The 22585-nt window shown below is 40.8% G+C and overlaps 1 protein-coding gene across 1 annotated transcript in view; it reads right to left on the bottom strand.

Annotated features, from left to right (window-relative positions):
* Nucleotides 1–22585, bottom strand: part of GRIN3A (glutamate ionotropic receptor NMDA type subunit 3A) — a 72934-nt gene that overhangs the window by 4123 nt on the left and 46226 nt on the right. Inside the window, exons 5-8 of the mRNA XM_088531366.1 lie at nt 17312–17457; nt 15737–15852; nt 12444–12595; nt 655–819 (exon numbers count right to left, since the gene is read on the bottom strand). Coding sequence (XP_088387492.1) covers nt 655–819; nt 12444–12595; nt 15737–15852; nt 17312–17457 — 579 coding nt within the window. The remainder of the gene's footprint in view (nt 1–654; nt 820–12443; nt 12596–15736; nt 15853–17311; nt 17458–22585) is intronic.

The following is a 22585-nucleotide window of genomic DNA, read 5'->3' as shown; positions in this document are numbered from 1 at the left end:
CAGTGTGTCCACCAATTGCAAGCCAGTCCAGCAAAATAACATTGTTGACCAGCAAAATAATACTGACCAAAAGGAGTTGCAAAGTTAATAGTATAAATGGAAGGATCCTGTCTGTAGGCTTAGCAATTGTGAATATTTGAATTTGTCCTTTGGGCTTCTCAGCATTCGAATGCCTCAGCATTCGGAGGGTGACCTGTTTGTGTTCTCTTATGTTACTGATACCATGAAAAAATCAAAGCAGAATAAATCCTGGCTCTGGTGATTGCAGAAAATGTCAGACGCTTATGTTCTACTATGATCCTCAGGGTCTATTCTTAAAAGACCACGCAAGTTCAGACACCATCACCATATATAGAAATGGAGATCACACTTTTCTAGACAAATATGTCCTTAGACAAATACCGGAGGAGGACTCATTGACAAGGTAGCAGGTTTTGCAGGAAGAATTCTGCATCTCAGTATGGACACAAGTCAACCATACTGCTCAGCTAAAACAACAGGCATTTTATTGGGAGAGATAAACAAGAGTAAAACTTATGAGATATCAAAGATTATACTTCTGCACTAATCCATTTCCAGCTAGTTAGATGCTATGCTAGTACTGGACTATAAATCAGCAGTGTGGCTTTGATTAATTTAATACCATATACATACCTGGCTTGTATGGAGCCAGTACTTCAGCTTGGATTTCTTCTTGATTCGTGGTAGGAACAGTCTGTATACTATGTGTTCCCCAATGGTAGTGAGAATGGACAAGCCAAATCCAATGCACAACATCACAAAGAGCCCAGAAAAATGTTTGATGCCCATTTGAAGTGTCTGTGAAAAGAATAAAAGTGAAGTAGACAGTTAGTGTATTTTAACAGATGTTTCTATTTTCTCACTTGGAAATGTGGTCTGATTGAATACAAAGTGATGATATATTGCAGAGTAGTCTGGACTGTGGTCATAGTAAAGATTTGCTGTCTTGCGTGGACATTTGAAAGCTTGGTGTCCAGCCAGAGCAAAGGACATGTAATGGCAATGAGGATCAGGCCAAAGACTAGGAAATATTATCCTTGCACTTTTTTCCTAGTGAGATTAAGTCTTGAGAACACGTGAATCCAGTACTTGTGGTGTTTTTTCACTTGAATTTAGAGGAGCTTGACAGAACATAGTTAATGAATTGTAGAGCAAATCTTTAGTCAGCAGTGACCCAAGACTGACTGACTGTTTCTATTTTCTTAAATTTGATAACTGCCCTTTTCATGTTTTGCATTTGATAGAAGGCCATAAAAAATGTTCCTAAGTAAAAAACACAAATGTAATGTTCCTAAGTAAAAGCATCTCTCTATTCCCTGAATTAAATCTGTGTTAGTTGGGAAATATGTACTAATTTCTGTTTCCTTGTCTTTAAGTCATTTGTCATAGTCATCACTATTCTTGGATGTTATTATAGCCAGTGAAGCATATACAGCTCTATTAAATTTTGTGTGGAAAAGGAGAAAGAGTGGAAGTTTCCGTGCTTCAACATAAATGTCAGTCATGAATGTGCTGGGGTCAAGAAGATGCTTTCTGTCTGATTACATCCATTTTTGCACCTTTTTTCTATACTGCTTTTAGTGTCATGTTAAACAACGTACAGTGCTGATGTGGTACTCAAATTCTCATATTCCTACAATTGATGGAAAGACAAAGATATGAATGTAGACTGGTCTGTTCATTTATGCACTCCAGTGAATATGTTGCTGCTCAATGTTTGCATGTCTTACAATTTAATGAGATGTGGGGGGTTTTATGAGGTTTTGATACTACTATTACACAGGATCACAGAATGTGCACCCAGTTGCAGGTTCTTTCGCTTCTACCGTGATCTTCTTTTTCTCACCCAAGAACAGTTCAGCTCAGCCCATCCCTACTTGCTTGTGGTGCCAGAGCTGCTTATCCTGTACAGGGAAATACTAAGCATGCAGGGCCTGTTCAGCCTCAAGAAGAGAAGACTGAGAGGAGATCTGATCAACATGTTCAAGTACCTGAGGGGAGTGTAGGGAGGATGGGGCGAAACTTCTCTGTGGTGGCCAGGGACAGGACAAGGGGTAATGGGAACAAACTGAAACACAGGCAGTTCCATCTCCATGTGAGGAAGAACTTCTTTCCTGTGAGGGTGACAGAGCCCTGGAACAGGCTGCCCAGAGAGGCTGTGGAGTCTCCTTCTCTGGAGATCTTCAAACCCCCCTGGATGCCACCCTGTGCCACGTGCTCTGGGTGTCCCTGCTGGAGCAGGGGGTTGGACTAGATGATCTCTAGAGGTTCCTTCCAACGTCAACCATTCTGTGATTCTGTGAATGCTTAGGGTTGGAAGGGAAAGGGACTTCTAGAGATCATTTAGTCATTGCATATACATTGTTGCTGTTGCTGTTTTAATAGCATTTTAATGCTATTAAAAATAGCAGAAAAGCACAAGCCTTCTTCCAGGTTGTAAAAGTATGATCAAGCCCCTGGTCTGATTTTTTTTTTCCAGAGGTCTTTACAGCCAAGATCTTAGTATGACCCACTTACAAACACTGAAATCAAAAATACCTGTAATGACTAAGGAGGCAAAAGGCTGTTATCTCTACTACCTGTACACACAGCCTAAATGTTCTCCTGTTAATTCTCCAAGAGGCACCATTGCAAAGCACTTCTCCAGTAAGAATGACTATAATTGCTCAGAGGCAAGTAGGAATCAACTTCTTTACAGCTAGAGTTAATAGGAAATGGAGGAAGAAATTGAACTAGAAAAACAGATTGACCTGGTCATCTGAAGAACACACTTGCTTATATTCTCTGGGGCTCCTTTGTTATTGGATAGCATATAGAAGTATAGGCTAGGAACTGGCACAGTTTTCTGGGCTGAATTTACTATAAACACTTGTGTTGACAAGAACCTGTAAATCTGCTGGATGAAGGTGCTTTTCCTCAGCTGTGTTAGAAGTAATGCAGGAAAGAAGCAAAGGCAGATCATTAGGCAAGGAAGATCATTAAGGAGGCCTGATCCATCAGTGCTGGGTTTTCTGTACCGCAGTAGAGAGCTGGGAGTGTTTAGGCTGGAGAAGAGAAGGCTCTGGGGGCATCCTATCGGTGTGTGCAAATATTTGAAGGCAGGGTGTAAGGAAGACAGGTATAGACTCTTTGCAGTGGTTACCAGTGACAGGGCAAAAAACAGAAACACAGGAAGCTCCTTCTGAATCCAAGAGATAACTTCTCTACTGTGAGGGTGACTGAGGTTGCCCAGAGAGGCAGTGGAGTCTTCGTCCTTGGAGATACTCAAAAAGCGTGTCCTGGAAAACTTGTTAATGGTAATTCTGCTTGAGTAAAGGTATTGGACGAGCAGATTTCCAGAGGTCCTTACCAACCTCAAAAACTCCGTGATTCTGTATGCTAGAGAGCATTTATATTGATCTGAGCAGTCAAATCCAATGGAATACGACAAAACACTTGCAATTGAGAAAAGAAAAATATTAAGGGGACACAGTGACAATTGCAGTGGGGATTCTTGCATGCCTGGGATGTCTCCTGTGGCCTGAGGCTGGTGGCTATTGCCATCCCAGTACTGGCTGCAGAAGGAAGGCCCAAGCAGCTCTTCATATGGGAAAACAAATCCCTTTTCTTCAGTAAATTTGTACTAGTTTATGTTGATGAGGGTCTGGCTCACTTTCCTGTCAGCTCTGAAGAATAATCAAACTTCCCTGCAAACAAGTTAGAGGAATTCCAGCACTCGTATCCCAAAAGTCTCTTTCACTTGTAACAGAGAGCTTTTTACATTGCCCCAAACAAGACATCTTTCCCTAGGAAAGGAAATGACAAAGCAAAGCATCAATAATACTTTATCTAATAATAAAGAAGATAAATGCAACTACTTGAAGAAGCCACCCGATAAAGCCCACATATTAGTGGGAAATTTTTGAGAATAAACTAAATGAGGTAGTAGATAGGGGAGAAATAATTAGTATAGTGCGTCCTAAGAGTATATGTAGTATTTATCTGCAGTGATATTGGCAGATATATACACTACAGTAAATAGGTAATTTCTCATCTGCTGATATTACTCCTGTCACACACATATGTCAAATAATAAAGGAAAGCATCTGATAAAGACACCGCTCATTTTTATACCTTCATGCTGATCAATATCAGAGCAGGAAGGACCAGCAGTTACTTTGTACTCCATGCATGCATTTGCAGATGTATAGATATATTTGGAAAGAGCTGCAATAAACTGACAACTATGTCACTACTTTTCTCTGCTAAAGTGGGGTCAGCTGTATATGCTAGCTCCTTGCTAGTAGTATGAAACTAATTGATGATTTTTTTTTGTACTGCAGTATCTGAAACAATTTCAAAGAATGTTCTAATCCTCTCCAGAACAAAAACACAGGCCTCATTTCAACTTTGTAAGCATCGGTTCAAGAGGTAGCACTATGGTGCGTACCTGAAGTTCCCTCATAAATTCTGTGATGGTTATAGCTAATAGGTGCTGGGGAGCAGTGGAAATAACCTCTCAGCAATTTCCTACATACTAATTGGAAACGAGCAAAGTGGCAGTTTCCAAAAAACAACACGTACAAGAACAAAAGTGGAAGAAGCGTGGTGTTTTTGTTTTTTTTTTTTACATCCTTGGAAAGATATTTCTGATATAACCCACAGCTGGTACTGTTTTCTTGCCGCCTTCTTTGTGCATGAAGGTCACATATGTTTTTCCTTTGAGGTCTGAGGAGAAGGAAGAGGGTGCAGAGAAGAGATTTTGATGTTTATGCTCAACAGTATTTTCTCTGAAGTGGGAGTGGAGAAAAAAAAATGCACTGAATGGTTTCCTTGTTAGATTTCATAGACAAAACTCCTGATTTACTTCCTGCTACAAGAAACTGTAAATGCTTCAGCCTCCCTGATGGTACTGAAAGCAGTGAATAAGCCTCCTCTGTTGTCCAGCTTTCACTGATTAGAAGCCTGTAAAGACTTTTATGGGCTTCTTGTGGGCTGGCAACATACTACAGTTATTGACACCGTGCACTGCTGAATTCAAGCACTAAATAGTGGTGCCACAGATGTATTAGCTATGGCAATAAAATAAGCTATCCTTTTTCATAGAATTACCCAGGCAAATTTTGGAGCACCTCTGTGAAGAAGGAATTATTTCCAGCTTTACTGGGGATGCATGGGTATTTATGCACAGTGATAAATAGGAATATTTTTGAAGGACAGATTTTAAAAGCCATTTGAACATCCCAGTACTTCTTCAAAATCCTACGGATGCTGTTGCCTGTGTTTAAGTAATTAAACAGTAACTTTGTCCTCAGATTGTGGCATTTCTTGTGAAGGGAAACTGTTCTTTTTGTTCTTTATTACGGCTTTATGTGTAGTCAAAGAAGTTGTAGTGTTGAAGAAGCATAGGGTTTCAAGGGCCGAAGCTTAATATCTTGTAAATCATTGTGTCAGGTATTAGCTAAACGATTTCCATTCTTCTCCTATTGTGAAGTTTTGCACAGATCTGTAGAAATACCTACTCTCTTCCATGGCAGATCTTTTTCTTTTAACAATATCCATCATTCAAGCCCTATTTGTAGCAGGGAAAACAATACATATACCCTCATAATTATGTAGCGTTCACATTATATCACTGGCTGGGGAATTGGGAATAACAGGTTTGTCTCCCTGGATAATGAGGATTTTGATTGTTTGTTTATTCTTCTCACTTTGGACAGGTGATTCCATATCTGTTACTCATTTTCAAAGATACCCCAACAGGAGCTCTTCTTCAATTTCTGGTGTCAGATTTAATGCTCATCTACTTCTTTCTCCAAGAACGAGTGTGGAAAATATTTTTCATCCTGGGACAAGTCCACGTGGTACTGCCTCTTCCCACACTGAGACAGCCCTTTTACAGTGTTTGTCATTGAGCAATGCTCTTCTTCCTAACATTTCCTGAAGTGAGCCAGCACCAGTCCTTCTCCCTCAGATATCACACAGGCAGACTGACAAGTAAATTTTCTTAGCAGCAGTAATTTTGTTCCCATTATTTGTGCTTGTTTCTCACAAGCTGTTAATAAGTTATCCTGAAAGGTGACTGACAGAAGCCTTTTATTTATGAGCCAAGCAAGCACACAGCAGTATCCTCTCAGCCTGTGGACGTCTGCATGTCCTTTCCTTGACACCCGCAGTATGCCAGTGATGCATGCTAACCCTAGTGTCAAGATGACAGGTAGAAAGCTAACCATTGAGGTGCAACGTGACTGATAAAAGGAAAAAAAACTAAAGTTTTAAGGAGGCTAGTCAAAACCAACAGCAGAAAAGGATGCTTTGCCACATACTGATGGCAACCACCTAAAATTGCGGCACGATGAAGTAAGTATAGCCTGAAATTATGCCCAATGTGGCACCAAGACCAAAGATCACCAACACAGGTACAAGTTACTTCATATCAAGTTTGGAGTATTTCCTTCAAAGATGGCAGAAAAGAGCTATTGGCAGACCCTACCACTGGACAGAGGGGTGGGAGGTAACTGTGTGTAGGGGGCAGAGAAGCTGCTCTGCACAGGGCCTCAGGCCTGGGTGGAACAGAGCACCCGGCCTTAGAGCACTTCCCTGCCATCAGCCACATGGATGCTCTTCTCCAGGCCTCGGCCGGGTGGTTCATGAGCGTGTGGCATCCCCCGCTGTTCCACCGCGAGTCTCTGGGTCTGCCTGTGGGGCGGGAGCTCAGTGAGTGCTGCCATGACCTGTGTGTGTGTGTGCACGACAGTGTGGTAAGTGTCAGGGAAAGATCCCGGTTGCTGTGAAGCTTCAGGAGTAGTTGGAATATTACTTTTCTGAACAAAGAAATAATTTTATATTCCCTGTGTTGGTTGTCACCTGATTCAATGTTCAGTCTTTGTGCAAATCAATCTTTACGTTCCACAGCTCCAGCTACCCTGCGACATTTACAAATGGAAAATAAACAAGCTTTGGAAGTGAAGTAGAAAATACAATTTCAAGGGTAACATTTTTGTAAATATCTCTTAAAAGCTATGAAACAGTCTGCTAGCTTTCTCCAAAGGCTGGCTAACCCCTGGTTCAGGAAAGGCTCATTTCCTTCTTACCTTCCTGAGACGCCTGTTTAGGCCAGCTTGTCTCGTGATCGCTTTGCCTTGTTTGGTCCTAACCTTAAAGACCATGGCTAATTGATCAGCAGCTTGCCTGGTCAGCTCATTTCGCCTGCCCACTATCATTGTGGTTAAGAGCCAAAGACACATTTCACTATAAGGAGCAGAAAGTTGAAAAATTGCCAGTTAGGTGTATTTTGTTTGTCAAAAATGCCACAGAAGCTTGGGTGAAACTAATGTGCTGGATGGGAAAAGCCTTAAATGTCCAGTTCCTGCTGACATGGCAGTTATTCATCAGTAAGAGCAACAGTGGGGTCCAGGATGGGCTAAGTGCATTGTATGCTAATTGAAAGACTTGCAGTGAACTGATAAGGTCCGGAGTCAATATCTGCAGCTATAACTCTGCATGCCCCACTTTCTTCCTGCTCTGTGCTTTGCCCTAAATAGAAGTGTAGCAAATTCACAACAAAGAAATTCCATAAAGGCTACAATATGACAATTTTAAATCAAGATTACTGAAGTAATAATTGCTATTGAATAGCAGTCAGCAAGAAAAACCGCCACTATCAACATGTGCTTGTGGCTAAGTGGGTTATGTGCGACTCAGTGTAGTAATTAATCCAAATTCATGATAGCTTAATCCCAGGAAATGGAATTACAGACCTTAGCTAGTTATGGCCCAGAGGACAGTACTGGGTGCAGTGCTGTTCAACTTGTTCATCACTGACTTGGACGAGGGCACCGAGGGCACCCTCAACAAGTTTGCAGACAACACCAAACTGGGAGGAGTGGCCGACACTTCCAAGGGCTGTGCTGCCATTCAGAGAGACCTGGACAGGATGGAGAGTTGGGCAGAGAGGAACCTCATGAGGTTCAACAAGGACAAGTGCAGGGTCCTGCACCTGGGGAGGAATAACCCCAGGCACCAGGACAGACTACGGGTTGACCTGCTGGAAAGCAGCTCCACAGAGAGGGATTTGGGAGTCCTGGCTGACAGCGAGTTAACCACAAGCTGGCCAAGAAGGCCAATGGGATCCTGGCAGCATCAGGAGGAGCGTTGCCAGCAGGTTGAGGGAGGGGATCCTGCCCCTCTCCTCAGCTCTGGTGAGGCCGCACCTGGAGCATTGGGGGCAGTTCTGGGCTCCCCAGTACAAGAGGGATGTGGAACTTCTCAAGAGGGTCCAGCATAGAGCAATAAAGATAATTAAGGCACTGGAGCATCTATTGTATGAGGAAAAACTAAGCAAGGTGGGCCTGTTCAGGCTCGAGAAGAGAAGATTGAGAGGAGACCTTATCAACATGTACAAATACTTGAGCAGAGGATGTAAAGAGGATGGGGCCAAACTCTTCTTGGTCATGGCCAGTGATAGGGCAAGGGGTAATGGATAAAAATGAAAACACAGGATGTTCCATCTCCGTATGAGGAAGAACTTCTTTACTCTGAGGTTTACAGAGTCCTGGAACAGGTTCCCCAGAGAGCTTGTGGAGTCTCCTTCTTTGGAGATATTCAAACCACACCTGGTTTTGATCCTGTGCAACCTCTTCTAAGTGTCCTGGCTTGAGCAAGGGGGTTTGACTAGATGATCTCTAGAGGTCCCTTCCAAGTTCAACCATTCTGTGATTCTCTGAATAACCTAATGGGTTGTGCTCAGAATAAAGCACCTGAAACAAGTGTTTTTTGATGCAGACATTCACAGAAAACAGTGGAGTCAAGCCCTGCTGATCTCTGTACCTTCTCACTCCTATCTTAATTTGGTTTCTCAGCTTGAGGAGGCACTGAAACTTCTCCAGTCCCATCCCTTTCCAAGAAAACCCTGTTTTCAAATACAAATCAGAAAGAGCAAAGTTCTGCCAGAAAAAGATGGAAGGAGCCATAGGTAATACCTATATTTCCCTGTGTAAGATCTGAAAGGAATGATGAGTAGGAAGAAGAATCTCAAAATAAATGTAAAGAAAAGTTAATCTCAAAGAGCTGGAGTGGCAGACATATGAGAATCAAGTACAGCCTAAAAAAGAAATGTCAAAACAGGAAGATGGATATTTCATGCACTTAAAGGCTATACAGGTCAATATTTCACCCATGTGTATTCTCATTTTTAGATCATTATTCTTGGTTGACAGGTGCAATGTGTCAGAAGCTAAATTTATCAAAAAAGAAATAGAAAAATACAAAGCCTTATCCATCTACTTCAAAGTAATTGCTGGGTCTTAGTTTGATATATAATAACTCTCACTTAAAGTTTGAAACTTTTTTGAAAATGAGAGAATTATCTGCTAGTGTTGATCATTGTCCATACCTCAGACAATCTGTTCAGTGTTTTCATAACTTACTTACTGCAGAGAGCTAAAGAAAGGAGATTTCTGGACATAAAGGAACAGAGGACACAAATTCATCACAAAGATAACACCAAGCACTTATTGAGGAAATGATGGACAAGCTAGGCTTTGGGGAGCATCCTCTGCTTGGGTCCATTTAGGGTAGCAGATTTCTATCCTCTGTGAAGTTGCGAACTCTAAAATTGGCATGTTCGTAGTCTATAGGAGGAGACTGGGGACATGAGGGTGATGCTCAGGGGGGAATGCAGTAGGGGTAGGAAATTCAGGAAAAGGAAGGTCTTAGTAGACTTGGTAAAGCTTGCTCCATACTAGCAGAGAAAGAATAAAACACTGGAAAAGAGGGAGGCTGTAAACTGTTTGTTGCTTCTGCTCTTTCTTTCTGATTTCATAATGCCTTTGAATGCCTTTGAATAAGGGAGGGATTAGTTTGAAGACTCTGTAGTCACCTTATCTAGCTTATTAGTTACTGGTCTCTGGAGGAAAATTCAGCTCTGTATATTGGGTTCACACTGAAGATGAAGTAAGGACTACAGGTAGATAACCAAACCCAAAGCACCTAGACCTAATCTCCTTGTTGACCACTACACTAAGGTTTCACGCAAAAGCACTCAAAAGGCTTTAAAGCACAGCAGGGCTTCCAGCTGCAAGTGTATGCTAAAACCCTTATGTAATTAAGCATTCAGAAAAATAAAATGCCACAGGACCTTTTTTTTTTTTGGCTACAGCATATCTTCCCACCAACCTTTCTTCCTTTCCTGGCAGATCTTGGGGAATCTTTCAATCCTTTCACAATGTAATCATTTTTTCATACATTGAACACACAATAAGGGAAATATAAGATTCACCCATGAAACAATGTCTCTCTGTATTTCATCACTGAGAAATCCATTTAACTCTAGAAGAGTTAATGAAAATTTTGAAAAGTGAAAGAATTAGTTTTGCATCCAAGATAAAGCATTAGTGGTAGCTGTTCAGGAAAAATTACATAGTTTTTCCTTGTAATTTTAAATTGTGGGGACTTTCAGAAGAGTAACAGCAAAAAATGACATGCTACCTAACATATTATTCTCTCTGATATAAATGCAAGGTTTTTGATGCATTACTCATATTTGATTTCTTCTTTACAAAAAGACTGGTTTTATAATACATCTGCAGTTTGCCCTGACAAAACTTATTTTCTCTATTACTGTCTTTGCTACTATAAAAAAATCTTTAAGATTCTCAATGTACTTTTGAGGATGAAAAAAATACTAAATAGAACCATTATTTTAAACTGAAAGATGTTTAAAATTTTTTCCGATGGTTAGATATTTCCCTAGCTGCACTGGAACATCCATGGAGTAGAGCTAGTGAAGTGAGGATACTGACGATCAGAGGAAAATCTTTATGTCTCTTTGTGCCTGCCTCGCACCTCCTCATCCACATATGATGTTGCAGGTGAAAGCATTGCAGATCTCATGGCCTCCATTCTCAGGTCTGTAGGTATCTGAGCTATCTGTCTTCTTGTGGCCTGGTTAACTTAACTGTTGAAGTTTCCCTTTTTTGATATGAGCAAAGAAGACACATGATGGTGGCATGGTCTAGACCATGTGATATGGAGGCATGTTATTTTTTCCCTTGTGCATCTGTTTCGAAAGTCAAAAGCTGCATAATGCTGGCCTAGGTGAGCTGCTCCAGAGGTCCTTAAGGATCACAGGTATCTTTGTTGTCTTCCCCAGTAAAAAGGGTTTTTATAATTGAAGCTTTCTGATTACCAGGACACTTTGCTGTTATGAAGATATCACTAATTAATCATTAGTTTGATTTAATTCTAGTATTGGGTAGTAAAGGAGGTAGGTAGCATAAGCATTTCCTAGATGTGAACTTTTCCTTGAATCTATGAATAAGGATGGTAAGAAGGGAAAGGAAGTAAAAGATTTGGTGGCAACGGCATGCTTTCAGTGGAGGGAATTCGAGTCTGTATCAGTGACGAATTTAAGAGGAAAGAAGAAAGGAAAAGGCTTTGACTTAAAGTGTTCTCCATACTTTTACACTGAGTATCTTTAGATATTGCTAATGTGATTGTAAGTATTTATGCCCCTGATACACTTAATTGAAACATCAAATATCTTTTGGGGGGATACCATGGTCAGGATTTTGAATATGGGTATCACATAAATACAAGTGACAGCAAAAACTGTAAAGGTACACTTCTTTGTGACTAAAGCCTACAAAAAACTATGATGGAAAGTAATTTTAATGAGGCTTATTGTTATACCTTCAGCTTCATACTTAATGCAAGATCACATTTTGATGCAAAGGAACTGGTACCCTACCTTGCCATGACAAAAAGTATCAAAAGGATTCTTGTCAGGTATATTTCTGATCTCTTTGCTGTATGTAAAATGCAGAGTCCTATTTATAATGCACAGAGTTAATAAGCCATTTAAATGTTTCACTGAGAATTCACTAACAAAGTAAGTTTGCCCCTGCTGCAAGAGAGGTTTTAGTGTTAAGACAATTGTGATAATTAGTTTCCATTACCATCTGGTAATTTTCCTGAGATTTGACTCAAAAGAATGTGTTATAATTTAGAATAACAAGAGGTCATCAAATGAAGTGGTTGTCAAGAACAGATATGTAAGCTACATTAAAAAGAAAATTCCCTGTTAAAGCAACACTTTTATTTTATTTTATTTTATTTTATTTTATTTTATTTTATTTTATTTTATTTTATTTTATTTTATTTTATTTTATTTTATTCCCAGAAGTGTTAAGTGTTTCAATGAATGCACATCCAGCCTAAATCAACAGTCTTGTCACTGCTGTTCCAATGGTCTGCCAGGAACTTGGGACTGCCCGGAATGCTGCTGGGCTTAGCTACTGCTGAAGTTTAGTGCTTCCCCTCAACTACAGCCCTTCCTTGTCAGGTTTTTATGTTTGTTACACATGGTGAATATTTTGTGAGAGGGGAAGAATAAGAAACTTGAGCAAACTCTCAGCATCTTCAGTTCTATGTTTATCACCTACCTCTGTGACAGCAAAGCTTCTTTTCCCACATGGAACGACCTTGTACCACTTGTCGTGAAGAACGTCCATGAAGCCGTGGGACTTGTACTGGCTGATCAGCTCTGAGATGTTTGAGGTGAGCGGAGAGTTGGGGGGAAGGCCAATGCCATAGCCTGGAAGGAAAAGCAGCACAGTCGTCTCTGTCTGTGTTTGCTTTTTGCTCCAGTATGTTCCTTTCAGAGACCAACTGGCAGGCTGAGTTGGTTTGGCAGGTTGACTTTGCTTCAGAAAGCCAGTTCAGAGGTAGTTGTTTGCTCACTATGTACTGAAAACGCTGAGATATTTGTTTTGAGAAGTATCTCAATACAAACAGGGTATGTAAATTTACTATGATCAAGGCCACAAGAATAATATATGAAATTAGAGGTTCAGAAACTTAAGGTGCAGGTGCCTGCATAATTCTTCTATCTTATATTTAGAAACATAACCTTTTTTTAATATTTTTACCATGCCTTTATGCCTTCCTTCTTTTTACACTCTTTTTGGCAATGTAAAAGAGCATTGTCAAGTAAAGAGCAAAGTGTTGAGTAAATTTGTGATTCCTTTTTTTTTCACTGATAGTTCAGTGCAGATGCCCATGGTGACAGAGGTGATATTTTCTTTCCACCATGAACATTTTCTGATGAAAAGTGTGCATGTATATGTGGGAGCTCTCTCTATTGTTATCACACAGCAATTTAAAACCCAGGGCTGTAATTTCCATTCATGCAACTCTGCATGATATGGGCTTTCAGGTAGTAATAAATACAGTTTTTAGCCTCTATGTATGTGGTCTTTTACCACTTTACAATGCTAGTAAAGGACTTAGTGTAAATGGAATTAGGTTCAGTAACTGTAAAAGTGGTCCATTGCAGTTCAAAACAGAGGATGGGTTTTGATTCTAGATAAACATGATTTGTGCCTGTAATATATGCAGTTTCAAGCAGAGGTATCCTGCCAGTGACCTGCAGAACTTCCTTTCTAGCTCACCCACTCAGCACTCAGTGAATTTTTGTTTTCTCTTTCTTTCCAGAACTCAAAATTTCAATCTGTCTCCTTCAGAAAACAAAACAACAACAAAATCCAAACAGAAACATAAAAAAAGAAAAAAGAGAGAGAGGGAGAGAGAAACATAAATGTACACTACTGGTACACTTGCCAGCTCAGTTTGCTTTCCAATGATGCAGAGTGATTTTCTTTTTGATGCTTTCTCTGGCTGCTGATATTTGTGCATTATGTCTATATTTCTTTCTGAATATACTTGCTAAAAATCAAGAGCTGGCTTCAGAAAAGACATAACTGGAATTTGAGAATACTACATTTTCATCATATTTGTCTGCAAGCTGGGTGCCATGAAGTAAGCAGCAAAAATACGCAAGCAATATGCAGTAAAAATATTCAGGTTTGGGTTCATTTTGTTTTTCTGTATTGAAATTTGCTTTAATTAATTCAAAGTTGTGGAAGCTGGTGGATTAGTTCAGTACACCTTGCCTTCCTGAAACAGAAAATTTATCGGTGTTACATGCATGTGATGAAACATGCAGCTGCACCCACAGGAGAATCCTATCGCTATAAGAGCAGCTCTCGCCACATGTCTAAACTCTCTTGTGAAAAGAAAAAAAAGAAGAAAATGGATGGCTTTTGAGTCTATGGTGTAGACCCACAGGGGAGACACTGCTCGGGAATAGTAAAAGAGAGGTCTCTACAAAATTTTTATAGTTGAAGTGGTTAAAATGTTCAGCTTCTCTTAGGAGATGTTGCCTTCCCAAATCTCATTTGAACAGTTCAGGAGCCTGTTTTAATGTGTGATGGGGGAGGGAGTGGGTGCCCTTGGAGGGAAGGGAAGAGTGAGCTTCAATCACTTCCCTGGCCACAAAAGTGTTTGCTGAAGACTAATAGCTGGCCAGGTCTTCACTTGTGCTGGAGGCAGGTTTGGACAACCCTTGTTTCCAGACTACTTGACCTATCTTTCTTAATATGCCAGCACAGCAGGAGTACTGGGAGTACTATATTTGCATATAAATGCTTATTTATTTATTTTCAATTAACTGCTGGTTCTGCAGGAACCTTAATCTGACCTTTGAAAAGGGAACAATATCTATCTGCTCTGGAGGAGAGTGAAATTGCAGAATTCTGAATGTATTCTGAAAATATTTTGCTGAATTTTGAATACATTCATAATGAAAGTGAGTCCTGGAAAAAGCAAGCTGTGTTTCAGGATCCACTTTATTCCACTGCAAGAAGGGGAATGGGTTGTGCTTCATACTTCTTTAGGGCATGGGCTGTTTTTACGGTGCTTTAACCAGATCCTGTTTGCTGAACCAAAACTGCTCATCATGGAGTTTGTATGAGGTAGTCTTAGACACTTAGAATATCCCTGTAAGCAGTGGACCTGGAAGCATTAGGCAGTATCCAGCACGCCTGTCTGTTTCCTGTTCCTCTCTTGCTTTGGTGTAGAAATAATCCTTAGAACACACAACAGCAGGGATTGTAAGGGACGAGGGTTGCCCCTTTAGCCCTTGCAGTGATCTCTGTGTGTGTCCCAGCCAGGGGCCTGGTGACCTTGCGGGGGTGGGGGCGGAGTGGCCATTGGATGGCAGGGTTAGTGCCTCAGGTGAGACCTGTGGGGCAGCCAGGAGGTGGGGACAGCAATGGGGACAGCACAGGACTGATAGGCAAACAGCAAAGGTAGGGAAAGGGAGGGACTGAGGTGCTTTGGGAAGAACCAAGCATGGAAAAAAAATTAAGAGATAAGAGGATAAAAGAGTCAGTTACATGCTGTCAGGTCAGTATGCTGGTCTGATCCTGCGTGCACCCGGTCAGCCCACTGCGTCCTGTTTTCCTGATAATCTCTATTCCCATCTCTTCTCCTAGACCCAGGGCCTTGGCTCTGTCATGCCGCTAGATTCAGCAAACCTGAGCCTTACTTTTTGTCCACATTAGAGTTGCTGAGGTGAGAAATGTAGACTTTGCCCTGTGTGGTCTGTGTTCTGGACAGTGTCCACAACAAAACAAAAGATTTCTGTCCAAACTTGAACTTTGTGAATGCCTGCAATAACTTCTGTAGGGAGTATGGCAAGAGCGTGTTAAATCATTCAGAAGCTCAGATTGTGAAAAGGTAAAGCCTTATTTCTGCATAATAGGCAAGAATTCTGCCATAAGCCTCAAGGGGTTCACAGGCTGTCCTATGTTTTCTTCCACTGAAAATTCCAAATGACAATAAGGAAAATGTAACACATTAAAAATAGAGCAGAATCCCAAAAGCTGATTATTACCTTCAATGGCGAAAGGTTTTCCCACAGTTAAAAGCTTGCAGTCAGCATCTATTGATACTTCATAATCTAAGAGTGCTTTATCCATGATGAAGGCATCAAGTTTCTCTGGATCATTCCTGTATTCAAGATGAAAGTCAGAAAGGGAATCACTCACAGGCAAAGATTTTCCTCAGTGGTATTACTAAACATTTATCTATCTAGTTCTTTTGAAGCTTACCTAATGAAAAAAAGACAAAGAAGCTGCTATTTTAAATGCAAAACTGATTTATATATATATATATATATATAAAGGAATTTGCATGGAGAGCATGAACTTTGTGCATCTAAAGCAGAACAGGAGAGCTGGGACCTACTTTGATCCCACTGATATAGAAATGAAAATACCAGTGATTTGGAAGATGGAAAGTACTAAAACATGCTCGACCTTGATTCAGTTGAAATGGCTTTTCTTTTCTTCAATTGAAAGAAAAGAACAAAAATTGTTCACAAATTTGAGTTCTTCTTCTCTGTGCAGTTTATGTTAAGATCAGTAGAGCGAAAATGGAGAGGATAACTCATACAAAGGTGTTTCTTTTCCTTTCTCTATATATGTGGTAAATTACCTTCACCCAGATTATGTTTTCATGAACACAAATGGATTGAAATTTACTGATGTGACCATTCAGGATTACCAGTCTTGCATACATTGACTACACAAGTAACACTTCCAGTTTTATTACAGCCTTTCCTTTGCTGATCCAAGAACACCACACCTTCCCTTTGTCACTTCAAGGGTCCTGGTCTCCTAAGGTTGAGTTACATTACTTCAGTGATGCTGAGAAATGCTTCTGATTTAAGGGAATAAGGATCTGCTAAATACCACATATCTTAGCTATCATTAGGATGGGTTTGGGAAATATATGTAAACAGGAAACATCTGTTGACTAAAAAATTCTAAGAGCATCTGTTATGCAGGTCCTATCTGTAAATTGAATCAATTATTAAAAGCACCTTACAGAATGAATAAACTCTACATGAGAATGAATAAATTCTATAACTCCAGTTTCATAGACATGAATGTCCTGGAACTGCAGTGATATCATGAATCTCTAGGGCAAGAAGATTTGGTGTTTATTACTTTTTACCAGTTTAATGCTATTTTGTTCATTTTATTGACAAATGCTCTAATGTTTCTCTCTGAGAAGCCTCGTCTTCTATGAGCTTGCCAGAGATGTTGAGAATCCTCATGCTCAACTTTTGCCCAGACTGTTTTATTTATTTATTTATTTATTTAGGTGAAATTCTTCTGAATTTCACTGCCTAATAAGGCAGTGCCAAACACAGACATATGCCAGGATTTCTACTTCTCCATTACCAGCAGGTAATGACAGGCACTGTCTCCTTCAGTAACACACCACCCAATGGAGTGTCTATGCTAGTCAGCTCTACCAGCATCACTCCATCTGATTACGTGCTTCCTTCCCAAACTTCCACGCTGCGTTCAATGTCTATTTAATGTTACTGCAAGTGGGAAACTCATCATCGTCTCAGCGTTCTGGTGAAGTAGCTGATCTGGTGTTGCATGTAGAGGCTCACTTCAGGTTTGCTATTCCGTCTGGGGTTGCTGGGACATTGTAGCGCCTCATGTACTCGTGCATCTCTGGGAAGCTTTGCCTCACGTAGTCTTCTGCACTGCTTTCTCGCACGGTTCCGAAGCGAAAGCCTTGGGATGGGTGGTGGAGCTACAGAGATGAAAGTATAGATTAATAGAGTCATTAGCCTCCTTCACAGCTCATATCTTGTCCTTATGTGTGAAAGATCTGTCAAAAACCATCAGCAGTCATAGACCCGCAGCTAACATTTTCTGCTGCTAGCTTTCTCTACCACAGAAAAAGCTTTCTGAGACCTATTTAGTCCATGATCAGCTTGTTATTGTACTCTTAGATCTTCAATGTGAAAAAGGTTTCCCTTGAGGCATACAGAACACAAAAATCTTGGTGTTTTGTTGTATTATTTGTCTTTTTCAAAGTGGTCTAGGCTTGAGGAAGTGTCATGTCAAGTCTAGTTTTTTCCCAGATGCACTTCTTGTGGCCCTGGAAATCCAGTAAAAGACCAACTATAACCTGAGCTTGTTTTGTGTGAATGGATTTTATTAACTCTCTAAGGGTATAATTTACTTTTCTGAAGCAGGATAATATTACTATTTCACATCACCATTTCATTTCTGGAAGACCAGAAAACCTGCCTAGAAAACAGAACACTGCTGTCTTTACTTCCCTTTTCCACAGTGGAACTGAAGACTGAATTGTGTACTGAAAAATGTCCCCTGGCAGCAAGGAAGGAGAAAGAATACCCCACTTGGGGTGGACCAAACAGAAACAGAACAGGTCTGCTGCTTCACTTAGCCCCTTGCATTATCATCTACGTAGAACAGAGTGTAGGCCTCTACAGAGACATCCAGAAGCTCTTTCCCATCCCCCCTCCTACTAGAATGACGGCACCAACATTCGGTCATCTAAGCCCATCAACAAACTCACAGACTTCAGTCCAACAAGGGACAGAATGAACTGTTTTGGAAGGTATTTTGATGGCCTGGAATCTACGAATATATACAGTGGACACGTGGTTTCCACTCTGTTCTCTGCTGGCCTGGTTCCTGTGTTGCAATCCACGAGTGAGACCTGCAGATAACAGCAAGTGCGTAAGTGTACAGGGGGTCTTGGCAGTGTTTTGTGGGGCATCCTGGTCTGGATGACCGTGGGATCTGTAGCACGGGGTGTGCCTCTGTGAGGATCTGGACACAGTGCTCATTGTGCCAGGGGGACTGTGGGTGCAGAGGGAAATGTTCTTGCCTGGAAGGGTGGAAGTATCATTTAAGTGCCAAAGACATAAATAACAAAGTAGTGCATTAACAATACATTGTGAAGCCTTCCAGCATAATGCTGCCAGTTTGAATCTGGGTCTAGTCTTGAGACGCTCAAGATGGTCTGGTTAGAGAATGAGCTTGGAATCGGCTCCATGGACTCCATATCCCAATATACTTATCACCACATTTAGCACTGATTAATTACTTAGACTTTATTTATTGGCAGTTTCAATGGAAAGACCAAAAAAAAAAAAAACACTGGCTCTGAAGACTGAACCGTCATGCTGCTTCCTTATGCTTTTGTACGCCAACTGCAGTACAACATCTGATCTGCAGGCTTCACCAGAAGACATCCTTCACTCTCACTGTTGCCAGTGTCTAAATCTAGCTAAATTTTTAAGCCTCTATGAGGAAGGCGAGGAAAGCTCCATGCCTCTCTGTGCAGTTTTCTGTGTTAAAGTCTCACTGGGGACTGGTCAGGCTTTGCTTTGTGTTGGGCATATTGTCAAATTTCACCACAAATGATACTGAAATATGCAACAGGTCCAAAGTCCATCTGAACTACCATGCTACCTCTACCAATACCAGATGTCTGGAGGGAAGTCTTGTAATGTGTGTGTGGGAAAGGTATGCATTGATCCCTTCCTTCTTATGCTCTTCCTGCTTCTGGTAATCTGTGCTTTCTTCTAAGCATAATGATGTGCCTGCAACTTTGTATTTGATGACTCTTTATTCTGTCTGCAAAGGATAAGTCTTAACCTTATTCTAAGCCAATATGTTTTGGTGACTCCTGTTTTGTTTTAGTGCTGTATATCCCAATGATGAAAAAGCTTGTGTGGTAGAGATTAACAGCACAAAATGCTGCCAAAAGCAGATAATGGACTAATTGCACTTTCTTCACTGTCTAATCTACTAATTCTTCTAGGGGTTACTTGCTTCGGCAGCAGATAGATAAAAATTTCAGTATGGAAACAAGATTTCTCATTTGTCAGCCTTGCTTTCTTATTTTATGTAGTCCTCTTTTGGGAAGATTCAGTGACACACTGGATACTTCAAATATTTGGATCCCTATGCTATAGCTAAATTTCATGATCTTCACCTGCATCTTGCCTTATTAGCTGTCTCTTTTCATAGATATCTTTTCTGCTTCCATATTCTGTTTGTTTTGTGTTTCTGTGTGCTACCGGAACATGTGCTGAAATCTATTTCCTTATAATGCATAAGAGAATGACCATGTTTGCGGTTCCCAAGAAACCCTTTAAAGAATGAGCTCTGAGAGTGGTCAAACCTAGAGGTTTGAATCTGAAGATTCGGGAACTGTTTTTTTTTTTTTTTTAGCAGGTGATTTGGGGACACATAATTACTTATTTTTGTAATCAATAATAATAAATATGAGAGCAGTCTTACTAGAAAATTGGTTGCAAAGAAGCCAAAAAATAGCATTTTAGTATATGAAGACCATGCTTCTGGGTATACTCTACTGTGTTTTTTTTTTTTTTTCATTTTAAATCTAGTCTGTCCGAAAAGTGAATAACCATCACAAAGCAGGTGACAGGCACAGGAAGCTGTCAGCACTTCTTGTTCTGTGCAGTACCTGGAGATTTGATAGCAATTCAAGAATGGTTAAATATAAATGAATGCAAACACTGCAGATTCATCTCCAGGTTGCCACATGAGCTTTCTTGGCACACGGCTGAGATGACAAACTCCAAATACAGATATCTATGGCTGTAAGAAATCAAAAGAACAAGGTTTGCTTTGGCCTGGATTTCATCCTCTTCAGGAGACCTAGAGGATACTTGATAATTCAAAGAACATGCTATATAGTTATGGCTACGACTAATATATCATTTCTCCAACTGCCAGACCTGCCTTTGAAGGCCTGTGAGCAAAGGAAATCATTCATCCATTTTTCAGAAAGGGTCATTGCTCCTCCATGTAAGAGCTCCTCAGCCAGTAGGCCGCCTGGCTCTGTGTGCCTCCAAGCACCCTCTCCCATGCAGTGCATGCCCATCAAACCCTGCTGCAGAGCACGGGGCTCGTTAGCTTTCAGTGAGAAACCGGTGAGGCCACTGAGCTGCACAAGATGCAGCTGGCACAGCTGGAGCTGGGGGCCCAAGGTGGGGGTATCCAAGTGCAGCTCCCAGCTGGCACCCCATGGATAGGCTGGCCAGGAGGGCTCAAGTATTCTCGCTTCCCTAGAAAGCTGCAAGTCTCTGTCACCTGCTGAACACGGAGGGAAATGTCGACTTTGAAGCCTGTCAAACCAGAGCCCTCTTAAAGACAGTATTTTTGCTAATAGTGCCAGTGCAGTAAAGTTGTATGTAAAGCACATTTGTCATTCCCAGGGGCTATATATAGCCTTCAGACTCCTGTATCTCCTGGCCCAGAATTAAAATATGATATCTGTTTTGGTGATACGATGCTCAGCCAGGCAACATAACAGCTAGTGTGTGAATGAGTTTATCTCTGCAGTAGTTACAAGCCAGTATTTTTCAGGGTTTAAAAACCTATTTAGTGTTGTTGCTTAACAGCTCAAAAGAAAAAAAAGAAAAGAAAAAAAAAAAAAGGAAGGGGAGCATTACCAACTAACAATAACATTTCTGCAGCTCCATTACTGGACATCAGGGATTACATATTAATAAGAGTTACATATTAATAAGAGTTTATACCTCTGCAGAACTGATGTTGATCATAAAGGGCTGTACTACATAGGTGCATTCCAAATTTTTAAAAGCTGTTTTTGTGAGATGGGTGGTAGCCACGAAGTCAAATGAAGAACATGGTAGCCCCTTACTTGTATCTAGTTTCTTGTAAGGATCAAATCTGAAGAGACACGGCAGCCTTCACAGCAAAGGGGTGCCAGGGGCTGAGCGCTTGTCTTCCTGTAATGCAGACCCAGGGCGGGGAAATGCAGAAACCAAAGGATCTTGGCCAGGGACCAGGGACCAAAGTGAGAAGAGGAGAGGATCCTCCTTTGTTGGACACAGAGCTCTCAGAGGGAGGTGGAGGCAATGCTGCAGGGAAGAGCAGGATGGTGTAGAAGGAGAAGGCCTAAAGAGCTTTGAAAATGAATAGATGGTCTGTAATTAGGGTCCCAATGCTGTCTTTGTGACTACTAAGTACTGTATATATTGCAGGATGTGTGAGTTATGCTGGTATTGGTAGAAACAATGTGGGAAAACAAAGCATTTAAACTTCCAAAAGACTTGGATGTCTTTAAGTGCCAAGATGATCAAATGATCATCTCTGGAAAAGGGTCACCTGAGCACTAAGGAGAGGAGTCCAGCATTTAAGGAAACTCAAGAGCACTGCAGAACATCCAGCTTCTCTGAGGGTATAAGTGAAAACTTAGGGATTTCTCAGAGCCATCTAGAATGGACATTAAGACATTGTGTTCTTACACAAATGATGTTTGTGGTGTTTACTACTCAAAGTACTGCAGCTACCAGTTCTCTTGGCTTGGCACCTCACATCAATCTTCTTGCTTTCTGTGTTGTGTTGTTAAAACATCTGCTGAGTGGGAACTGGAGAACTTGTGTTTAGTTTGGAAAGGAGATGTTGAGAAGAATTGGGCATGTGCAAAAATCTATGGCTTGGGGTGCCAATTATGCATGAAAATGCCAGTGTGATAAAACCACAGGAGCAGAAACACAGAAAAACAACATCCTAAATGTCAGGGATTTTACATTAGTCGTTATATTCTACTTTATGTAATGTGGTGAGATTTCACTGTGTATTAACTCCGACACCATTGTATCCTGTATATCAGCCAGGATGAGATCACCTAAAATCAGACTTGAAAAGACTTATGCATAGAAATGTCCTGTGCAAGTTAGGATTTAACACCACACATCCACGAGATGCTGCCAGGAGATAACCCTGATGTAGTCTTAAGGTTGACTGTTGGAGTTTGCAATCTTTCTAGCAAGGTAGAATTCTGTAAGAACTTTCCATACTACAACAACAGAAGATTTGGCTTGAAGACTTTTCCTCCTCTTATC

The sequence above is a fragment of the Tinamus guttatus genome, unplaced genomic scaffold (genome assembly GCF_059628265.1).
Source record: "Tinamus guttatus ecotype Peru unplaced genomic scaffold, ASM5962826v1 Tinamus_guttatus_pri_ptg000410l, whole genome shotgun sequence".
Lineage (NCBI taxonomy): Eukaryota > Metazoa > Chordata > Aves > Tinamiformes > Tinamidae > Tinamus > Tinamus guttatus.
The sequence above is the reverse complement of the archived record's forward strand: the minus strand, read 5'-3'. Positions and strand labels throughout refer to the sequence as shown.